The sequence below is a fragment of the Equus quagga genome, chromosome 17, assembly GCF_021613505.1.
Source record: "Equus quagga isolate Etosha38 chromosome 17, UCLA_HA_Equagga_1.0, whole genome shotgun sequence".
Taxonomy (NCBI): Eukaryota; Metazoa; Chordata; class Mammalia; order Perissodactyla; family Equidae; genus Equus; species Equus quagga.
The window spans coordinates 26,613,865-26,624,795 of record NC_060283.1 but is presented as its reverse complement, the minus strand read 5'-3'; the positions used below and the strand labels follow the sequence as shown (position 1 = coordinate 26,624,795).

Here is a 10,931-nt window from a genome sequence, read left to right as displayed (position 1 = left end):
ATGGATGGTTGAATGGATGGATGGACAGATAGATGGATGGGTGGATGGATGGACAGATGGACAGAAGGATGGGTGGGTGCATGGATGGATGGATGGATGGATGAATGGACAGATGGATACATGGACAGATGAATGGATAGATGGATGGATGGATAGAAGGATAGGTGGGTGCATGGATGGTTGAATAGATGGCTAGAGAGTTAGTGAATGATGGGAGAGGGATTAGCAGAGAGGGTGAGAGGACATCGATATCAGTGATGACAGTCGTAGACTAGGAAAGAAGCGGAACGGATGGAGAGTGGGCAGGGAAGAAAGGATATTCTGGGGAGAGCTGGGGGTACGGAGGGAGATGCATGGGCTGGACCAAGGGAGTCGGGATGTTGTTGCCCAGGACTGGATAGGAAGAGTCCCCCTCTGGACACACGTACCTGGTGTCACTTTAAGGAACTGGTTCACCTCCTGGGGCTCTGCTTTGATCACTGGCAGCTGAGTCATTTCTCCTGGGGCCTGAGGAAGAGACAGGTCCAGCTCCATCAGCTGCCCTGGGGCTCTCCCCGCCACGCAATCCAAACTTCCTCCCGCCCTCCCTCCCTGAGGCTGGTGGTCTGCCCTGAACAGTTAAGGACGTGGCTGGGCTCAGAGTTCTGAGCACCGCCCAGAGGGGGCCGAGGCAAGTTCTCGTGCTTAGAGAAGCCAAGTCAGACCCGAGAAGAGAACGGTGGCCAAGTCGTGCAGTTCATGCCTCAAGCTCAGACAAAGAGGCTTTCCTGGGGCCTCTGTGGCCAGGGCCATCTTCTCAGGGGCAGCTGACCCTGCATGGACTTTGAAGGCCACGTAGGCCTTGGAGTGTGGGTTGCCATGAGGATGAGAGGTAATGTCTGGCATATCGTAGCTGTTCAATGAATGGTAACAACAGCACACTCAGAGGGGACATTAACTGGCTGGGGGCTCAGAGAAAGCTCCCCGAGCAGCTGACATCTGAAATGAGTCCTGAAGTATACATAAGAGTATTCCACATAAAGGATGGGGCAGGCGGTGAGTGAGAGGAAAAGCATTCCAAGCAGAGGGAAAAGCGTCCACAAAGGCACAGAGGCCAGACAGAGCATGGCTGGATCTGGAAACTGCAAGTATTCAGCGTGTCCAGAATGTAGGCGTGTGTGTCAGGGGCAGAGCAGTATGACACAAGCCCAGAAGATCTAGGGGGCAGGGGAGTAGAATCCCGACAGTGGAGTTTGAACAATGAGGAGCCCCTAATGGGTTTTGAGCAAGGGACCGAGAAAATTAGGTTAACACTCTAAACAGACGTTCATTCCTATTTCTTTATATTCCAACTTGCTGTTCCAGAAAGGACTTCAAGAACACGTGGCTTTCTACACATGACCACCAACACACGTACAAATGGTGTTCTCTCTGAGGAAGGCACTGTGTCGGGTGCTGGATTCCAGGACGGCCTCTGCCCTCAGGGTCTGCAGCCAGCAGAGAGAGGTCACGAGATTGTGCATGGGACACAGAATCTCAGATTTGGGCAGATGAATAATAAGCACAAAAAATTAAAGGTGGCAGGGACCTTGGAGATTCCCTGGTCCACACCTCCGCTCAGCCCTCAAGTGACAGATGAGGGGCAGTGATGCAGAAGGATGATGGCATTTATGCGGGTCTCACAGCTCATCATTGACTGTGCCAACTCCTGGTTCCTGTGCCTTCCTAGGGTGTTAGGAGCTCAGGAGAGTGGAAGGTGTGGGCTCTGCCATCTGGTGGCCGAGTTTGGAACGCAGCTCCATTGTTTCTGACTGTGTGACTTGGGGCAAGTTCCTTAACTCCTTGAGCCTCAGTTTCCCTCTCTGAGGCATGTCCCCAATCTCTAAGACCCTTCCTGCTGTGGCAAGGCCCAAGGAGTCTCTGAACCAGTCTTGGAGATGGTCTCAAAAGATCCTCCACATCTGCCCCAACCTTGATCCTTCCGGTCCGTGGTAGGGTGCGGAGGGGCTGATCCTTCTTGTCTTTGGCCACATATATTCTCATCAGTGAGCCTAGTGGCCAGCGGGGGGCAGGACCAGCCCACATCTGACTCTAGGGGTTTCAAGATGACCCCCATATAGCAGAAATTGAGGACTAGAAGCCCCTTAGAGGTAGTTCACCCTCCCATTCTACAGAGAAGGAAGCTGAGGAAGAAGGAGGGAATGCACTGTGCCCGGAGCACCAGTGAGGGCCGAGCTGGGACCCAGGGACGGGGCTCTGGGCCTCACCTTCCCAGAAGGGTCTTCAGACGTCAGCTTTGGATCTGTAGCTGAACATTGTTATCTATACATCCATGGGGTTGGGGGTTGGCATGGGAGTATGGGTTAAAAATACTAATCTCACGAATGCAACCAATGAAATATAGCACAATTTGTGTATTTCTATTTGGGTCTTTCTTCCTTTTTGAAAATCCTGATGCTTGGAGAAAAGCAAGTGGCCTGGGTTGTGTCCATCCCCAACATCCTGGACCGGGCCCCTGGCGCACGGTCCTGCCTGGGTCCCTGTAAGCTTCCTTCTGCACGCAGTGAGGGCCCAGCTGACTCTGAGGGTGTTGTGGTTTGTGCCCATTCTAGGATGGTGAAGAGGTGGCTGGGGGGACGCAGAGGCAGAGGATGCAGTCCTGAGGGTCACATTGCTCCCCATTCATAGAGATGCGCCTTCCCACAGAGACCCACCACTCCTCCTCCCTCCCTCAGCCCCTACAAACAGTCCCCAGGCTCACCTGGTGGGGGGCGACGGGCAGCCTGGACAGGGGGCTGAGGCCCAGCAATGGGGTGGTGGCCATGGCGGCAGCGGCAGCCATGGCCGAGGAGGCAGCCAGAGGGTCCACGGGCAGCTCCGGGCTCTGCTCCTGCTTCACCATGACGGAGCACAGTTTGTGTCCCAACACCCACGCTCCGTGTTCCACGTCTGAGGGAAGGGAGCAGGACCCAGGCTCAGGGGACTCCCAGGGCAGAGGGCTCAGTGCCCCTCCTACCTGCTGGGAGCTGCTCTGGACCGCACTGAAGAGAGATGCTAGGGGATACCAGGAAGCAGGCAGGACAGGGCAGAGGGGGGTGCTTGTGAGGTGGGAGGCAGAAGTGGGCCGGGGCCAGAAGAGGTGGGGGCAGCATCTTCATTCGGCAGCTTACAGCATGGGCTTGGACGACAGACCTAGACCCTTCCTGACTGGCTGTGTGACCTTAGGTAAGTTGCCTAACCTCTCTGAACCTCAGCTTCGTCATCTGTAAAAGTGCCCGACAAGAAGTAAACATTCAATAAATGGCAGCTATTGTTGATACAGTTATTGTTATTCAGTAAACACTTGCTGAGTGCTGTGCTAGGTACTGGGGTTCTAGCGAGAGTCACAAGCAGCATAATGTAGTTGGAATGGAAAGGGGAGGGGAAGATGGGGTCAGAGAGGCCAGCAGGGGTGGCATGGCCCTGGAGGCCGGGCTCTGAGCTATGACTTTATCCTAGGGTAATGGGGAGCCACCGAAGAATTTTAAGCATGCTCAAATTTGTAATGTTAAAAAGATCACTCTGCATCCCATAACCTGCAACTATGATATACAACTATGGACAGGGGGGGTTTGGGGAGATAAAACAGAAAAAAAAAAAAAAAAGATTGGCAACAGTTGTTAGCCCAGGTGCCGATCTTTAAAAAAAAAAGAAAAAGATGACTCTGCCTGTGTGTGCAGACTGGACCGGCTGCAGGCAAGATGGAGGTGGGGAGCCTGTTGAAACCATCCAGCAAGAGAAGCTGAGGCCTGAGCACAGGTGGCGGCCGTGGGGATGGACAGGAAGGACAGACTAGAGACAAATGGAGAAGGAAGACTCCACAGGACTGTGAGACTGGGGACAGGTGGGGGACGAGGGGTGTGCTCAGGTTTCCCAGGGCAGTGTCCACCTCCTGCCCACCTAGTGGGCCTCGTGGCCTCCCCTGGGCTCCAGGGCTGGCAAGCTTCATCCCTTTTCCTGATGGGAGCCCACAGTCCCCCACCCCGAGCTAGCCCTGCTCACAGTGGCCCCAGCACCCGGCAGCCAGAGAAGCAGCCACTGAGGCAGGTCCCGAGTCAGCCTGCGGGGGAAGGGCTGCAGGGACCTTTGGGGCCCGCTGCGGGTGGGGAGAGGGGTCAGAGGCTCCTGAGCCCCCTCGGAGGCCAGGCCCCACCCTGCTGGGAGCATGATTGGCTCAGCTCTGGGCCACAGGCCGCTCCTGAGCATCAGGAACACCCACAATCTTCCCAAATTACAGGTCAGCCCGCCAGCCTCTGGGGAAGCGGACCCCTGCAAAGGGCCCAGAGACAAATGGCTCTAAAAATAGACTTGGGGGGGCCAAGGCGGTGCTGGGCTGGTCCAGCAGGGGTGGATGGAGAACCTGCCATGGGAGGGAATGCGCCCCATACCCTGCTTGGCTGAGGCCAGGGCATGCCAGGAAGCTGGGACCTCAGCGGCCACAAGCCCGGAGCCACTTCAAACCCCAGAAGGTGTCCCTGCCCTTGGGGGTGGGGTTGGGGAGGGGCTACAAAGGCCTGTCTCTGCCCCCAGGGAATCTCAAAGACCCTCAGCACAGCTCTAAGCCTTTGATATATATGAACTCATTTATTCCTCCCCACAATCCTATGGGGCAGGCAGCATTATTCTCCCCATTTAACAGATGAGACTATCGAGAAACTCACTCAAGACCATTGTCCTCTGAAGGGAAAGAGGAGTAAGAACCCCGCTCATTGCTCTAGCCACTACAGTATTAACAGGACTTTTACAGTCATGATGAGAATAGCCACTAATTATTGATATATATTATGTGCTGGGTACTTTACATACATATTTTTTAATCCTGGCCAGAGTTCTCAAGGTACATGTTATCTTCTTTTTATAACTGAGAAAACAGAGGCCCAGAGAGGTTAAGTAACTTGCCCAAGGTCACACAGCAGCTGATGGAGGCATACCAAAGACTGTTTGGTTCCAAACCCAGTAACCCTTACTGCCCCCCGAGGCTGGCAGATGGGGTGGTGGCAAGGGTGTGGGGTTTAGAATCAGGGGGGTTGCTTGCTCTCAAGACCCCACTCTGTGTTTTACTCTGTGTGTGACCTAGACAACTCAGCTTTCCTGAAGCCTCATTTTCCTTATCTCTCAAATGGGGATTATGGTCAAAGCGATTCCTACATCACCTGTGAGTTGTGAGAAGTAATGAGATAATGAACATGAAGGCACTTATGAGGGCTTTAGAAATGTTTATTGCGATTCCCATTTGTAGATGAAGAAACTGAGGCTTCCAGAGGCCTAGTCCCTGATCCCCTCGCCAAATATGATGGGGCACGATGCCTGTATTTGAGGAAATGCCCAAAGGAACCATTTCTAGGTGGGGCACAGTCTGGAGTTCTCGAAGGCTCATGATGTGAGAGGATGGACTCACAGGGCCCTTTGCTTAAAGTGGGGGAGTTGGGGAGAGGGGACCTTTAGAGGACCCTACCTTCGGGAATAAAAGTAGGGTGCAGGGGTCTCTCCCAGGTGGCAGTCAGAGGACATCACAGGATGGGGGGTAGGTTCAGAGTCTGGGTAACTTGTCCACATTTACTGTTTAACCGCCCCCAGCCCCTGGACCGTTCCCTCAAAGTCAGTTGTTCTCAGACCCAAGCATGCATCAGAATCACCTGGAATGCTGGGCCCTACCCACAGGGTTCCTGATCCAGCAGGTCTGGGTGGGACCTGAGAATCTGCATTTCTAACAAGCTCCCAGTTGGTGCTGCTGGTCTGGACCACACCACTGATTTAAGTCAGCAAAAACCCCTTTCGAGAAGTGCCCATATGAGATTGATGTAGTGGCCCCTCTGGTCCCTCTGGGCCCGTGCTGTCTCTGGGTCCTCCCACCCTTTACCTTGGGTGGTGTCCTCCATCTTGATGGGCACCAGGGGGCTCTGTGGCGCCGAGTCCCCGCTCAGGGAGTAGCTGTGCTCCGCCTGGATGCCCGGGGTGGGGGAGTCCAGTTCCATGTCCAGCAGAGGGCCCTTCTCGTCCAGCACGGGGTCATCAAAGAAGCTGCTGAACAGGTCGTTGGAGAAGTCCTCCATATTCTCCGTAAAGTGGTCCAGATGCTCTGGGAAGTGCTAGGGAAGGAGGAAGGGAGAGCGGGGAGGCAGCTTAGCTTGGGAAGGGGGTGCAGATGCTGCTGTGGTGGTCCCCCAGCCCTGCCACGACCATCACTGTCACATCAACCTCCCCATGACTCTTCCCGGCCATCATTAATACCACCACACCACCACATCCCCACTCCCCACATCCCCAGAGCCAACTATTATCATTTCTATCATTACCGCCAGCACGGTCATCACGATACCTCCACCACCACCTCCACCCTCATTGTCATCATCCTCAAGGGGCAGCTGTGGATGGCGTGAAAGAATCCCTGGCCCAGGGGACAGGACATGTGGCTCTGTGACCTTGGTCACATCACTTAGATCGCCCATGTCTGTTTCTCAGTCCATCCTACTTCCTTCATGGGAAGACTAAATAAGAGTAAACGTGTGTCTACGCCAGCAAATTTGCATCCCAAAGGCAATATTAGCGACTTCTGTTTCTCTTTCGCTCGGATGCAAGGTGGTGAGATTATAGAGGCCTCCTCCCCCCACCTCATTAGCACTGTCCCCACCTGTCCTCATGCCTCCAGCATCCCCCTTTTCCAAGCCATTCTTTATACCAAGACATTAGACTCTGGAGTCACATTACTTGGGTTCGAATCCTGGCTTGTATACCTTCTAGCTATGACTCAGGACCCTTCAAACTGTGGGTGGTGACTCATGAATGGATTACGAAATCAATTTCACAGGTCACGACCAGAATTTAAGAAAAAATAAAACAGAACGAAAGAGAGAAGAAATATCAGAGCACACTGCACATAGAGAGCTTGAGTACCTGGTGAAATTTTTATCTGTTATGCCTGTGTGTGTATGTTTCTGGTCATGATGTAAACTATACTTCTTAGAAACAAAAAAGTCTGAAAAATATTGGTCTCCGTGATCTTGGGAAAGTTAATTAACCTCTCTCTGTTTCATTTCCTCCTTTGTGCAGTGGGGACAATAACAGCTTCGTCTGCTAGGATTATAGTGAGGATTTAAGAAGTTAATACATGTGAAGCATTTAGAATAGTCCCTGGGACCTAGTAATCATTCAACAAACGTGACCTCTTCTTATTCATAAAGCACCCAGTGGCTGCCACATAGTAGGTGCTTATTTTTTCCTCTCTGAAGGAAAATTCCTCTCTAAGGCATCCTAAATATGTAAGGAAATGTTACTGCTGTCTATTCACTATTCACTGACTGGATGAACTTGCTGGTGGGTTGGAAGAGATGGTGGGGGGTTCTCGTCAGGCCCTGGGGGCCCAGCTGGTCAGTGCGTAGGGATGGTTTCTGGGGGATTGGCTCAAGGTCTGTGGGTGGTGGCTCTTTCTGGCCTGGAATACTCGGAGGCTGTCCCAGTCCAGAAGGGAGGAGCAGAAAAGCCCTCTGCCTGAGCATAAGGGTCAGAAAGCCACATCCGTCCCTGGGGAGCAGGGAGAGAGCACAGTTCTGCCACCAGATGGACTTTCTTTCAACTCCTCGCTCCATGACTGTTATTGCATTTCTCCATGCCTCAGTTTCCTCATCTCTAAAGGGGAAATAAGAATTCCTACCTCACAGCACTGTCATGCAGATCAAACATTTGTTAGGTGCTTCATACTCACCTCAGGACTACAGGGGAAAATGAGTAAATACACATAAACACTTAGAACAGTGCCTAGTATGTAGGGAGCGCCTGATCATTGTTAGCCATTATTGTTATGAAACCACAGCTTCTAAGAGCTCAACTCTGGGCTGGGCTGAGCTGAGCTTGGAGCCAGTAGGGGGAGGTGGTTTGGTCTTCCCCCCTAAAGATCAGAGAATCCAGGACAAAGTGAGTTCAGAAGGCACATTCACTTAGGCGCTCTGCTTTCTTCCCAGTTTGCCAGAACGCATCCTTGCCACCCTATATTTTTGTCGTGGTTTTAACCTTCCAAAGGGCTTTCACGGCGTTTCGTTTTATTTGATCCTAACAATTCCCCAATGACATAAGGAAGTTGCATATGGGCATTTGACAGATAGGGAAACTGAGGCCCAGAGAGCCAAGTAGAAAAGGGAAGGGGTCACAAGCCCACCCCACCCAGTCCTTCTCCAACAGCGGCAGACATTCCCCTTTGCAGGAGCTGCCCGTGTGCCAGATCGTCAACTCCCAGAGGCGGGGTCTGTATCTGGTCCACCTGCTGGATCCCAGCACCCGGCCCATGAGAGCCACTCAATAACTTCTGGTGGAGGCACAGGACTTTGTACCCCAGAGGGTAATGCCATCAGTGTGTCAATCGTGCACCAGTGGGCGTGAGGCAATACCAGGAGGTCACAGGCCTCAGCTGAGCAAGTTTCTAAGAATAACTGATCCCAGATGAGGGCCATTTACAGGGGACAACCCGGGCCCCCAATCGCCCAGCCAGCGCAGGCAGGACTGTGCTGGCCACACCCTCCGCACAGCCTGGGCCAGCCCAGCTGGGGGCGCTTGCGCGGCTCTCTCTGTCTCTCTCAGGGTCTCTCTAAGGCCTGCTGTGGGGCCCCAGTGGGAGGGGGCTGTGAAGAGAGCGAGGGCAGTGAGTCAGCCGCTAAGGTATTTCTCCAGCAGCTGCTTCTCAGGAGATAAGGGTCTGCCAAGCCCTTCCCCGGGAACTGGGAGAGGAGCACAGCTTCCCAGTCTGGGCTGGGGTCTCTGAAGGCCTAAGCGCCAGGCAGATGCGCCAGGTCCTTCTCAGAGACCCCTTTTGGGGTGCCCAGAGGAACCTGCTGAGGGAGCTCAGTTGGCCCCCTTTTGTGAGCAGCCCCCACCCTACCTGCTGGAAACGGCAGCCAAGGCCCAGCAGGATGGAGCTTCAGAGAGTGGGAGCCAAGTGGAAGGGGAGGGCGGCCAAGGGGCAGGCCGGGTAGGGGCGGAGGACACTTAGAAAAGCAGGTCCTCCTTCTCAGGGCTTCCTTGTGTGCGAGGTGGACCTCCGTGGCAACAGTGGACATGTCCCATCACCCCTAGTCCCACCTCCTGCTCCTGGGAGCATGCCAGAAGGGACTCCCTTTGGAGAGCTCTGTAGTCCTACTGCCGCCTGGTGTCTGGCCTCTCAGAGCAGCTCAGTTATGGTTGGTTTATACCATCAATTTAGATGCAGAAGAGACCTGAGAAAGCCCATGGTCCATGCTCCCCACCCCTACCCCCATTTGCTAATGAGGAAACTGAGGTCCAGAGAGGGAAAGCCGACTCCCCAGGGTCACACAGCGAGCTGGTGATGTTGAGGGAGGGGTTCTTTGCAGCTCGGGGCTGCACAGGAATTCGGGGCACCTTATCCTTGTCCTCTTACCTCTTCCTCTGCACCCACCCTCCCCTCAACCCTGGAAGGCCCACTCTGGCCATCTCAGGCCTCCTCAGCTCCAGCACCGCCCCTTGGTTTCCCCGCAACCACACCCAGCTCTCGCTCCAGCTCACACACGAAAAGTTCAGGTTTCAGACTATCCGATGGAAATTATTAGGGGTGAAGGGCAGGATTCTATAAACGGCGGGGGGTCGTGGGTCCACGTTGAGGGGGATGGGGTCCCACTGGGGGTGAACGTCCTATGGGGGAGCCTTTCCAGGCAACAGGGGTGGGAAGTGAGAGAAGGAAATATTATGATGTGTTCCCCTCCTGCTTAAAGACTTTTTCCTACAATCCTGCCAACATAAGCTCCTTCTCGGCTGCCATGCGCGGCCGGCGCCGGCTCCAGTCTCTCGGAGGAGAGGTCCGGGGCCGTCCTGCTCGCAGCCCCGCACGCCCCACCTCTCGGCGGCACCTCCTCCCGGACCTGGTCTCGGCCGCCGGCCCTTTAAACCTAAAGGAGGACCGGGTCCTGCCCGCGCGGCGCGGCTCCCCAGGAGTTAACGCAGGCGCGCTGGGGGCCGCCCCCCGCGCAGGGATCCGGCCCGCTCATTGGTGGGATCCGCGCAGCCCTCGGCCAATGGGAGGAGGCTGCGAGCGTCCGGCCGCGGCGGCGGGAGGAGCGGGAGGCGGGCAGGGCGCGGAGGAGGCTCCCCGGCTCCGTGGAAGGCCAGGCAGGGTAGGGCAGGGTAGGGCAGGGCAGGGCAGGGGTGCCAGATCGGACCTTGTGTCCCCTTCTGCGCCTGGGGCAGAGGCAGAAATGGCCCCTTTGAGCTTCCAGGTGGGCCCGGCAGTCCCACCGTGACCTAAGTCCCACGGTGTCCTAAGACCCTGGTCGGTTGCACGGCCCCGACCCCGCATCGCGAGCCTGGGGAATTAGAGAGGGAGGGTCTCCTCTGACGTGTCCCGCTCGAAGGGGAACCCAGGCCCCAATCTTAAGTCCTTTCGCGTCTCTTCCAGCTCAGCTCCTTCCGCCCCTCCTCCAATAATCCTACCACGGGGCGCACTGATGGGGCAGCCGGGGCTCTGTCCCTAGTGGTGGGAACGGGGCACTCCTGGGGCGCTAATAGGGCCGTCTGAAGCTCCTCTCAGTTCGCCTCCCCTAGTTCCTCCCTTGGGGTCAATGCAGAGAGAGGAAAAACTCTGGGGGCGCAGCTGTCTGCTGAGGGGGCGTGTGGGAGAAGCATCTCCCCGGACAAGGCAGCCTCAGAGCGCCCCCTTCCCTCTGGCCCCTAGCCCCTCAGCGTCTGCACCCCCATCCCTGGCTCTTGCCCCTCCCCCAGCCCAGGCTGATTCAGTCTGGGCTTGGGGAGAGGAGGGAGGAGACCGGAGTGGGTTCAGGCTGAGCTGTGGGATAGGAGTGGGGGGAAATCCCGAGCCGGACATTCCTTCCGAGAGAGTGAGCGCTGGGGAGAGATGGGAGGAGAGTCCTCTCACATTTCCCCCTTCCCTTCTCCCGCAGGCTGCACCCCTCCCC

The 10,931-nt window shown here is 55.4% G+C and overlaps 1 protein-coding gene across 1 annotated transcript in view; it reads right to left on the bottom strand.

Moving 5' to 3' along the window:
- The window catches only part of CREB3L1 (cAMP responsive element binding protein 3 like 1), a 34,556-nt gene that overhangs the window by 9,375 nt on the left and 14,250 nt on the right, over nt 1–10,931 (bottom strand). The window contains exons 2-4 of the mRNA XM_046644505.1: nt 5,879–6,107; nt 2,741–2,928; nt 429–507 (exon numbers count right to left, since the gene is read on the bottom strand). Of these exons, the coding sequence (XP_046500461.1) occupies nt 429–507; nt 2,741–2,928; nt 5,879–6,107 (496 nt within the window). The remainder of the gene's footprint in view (nt 1–428; nt 508–2,740; nt 2,929–5,878; nt 6,108–10,931) is intronic.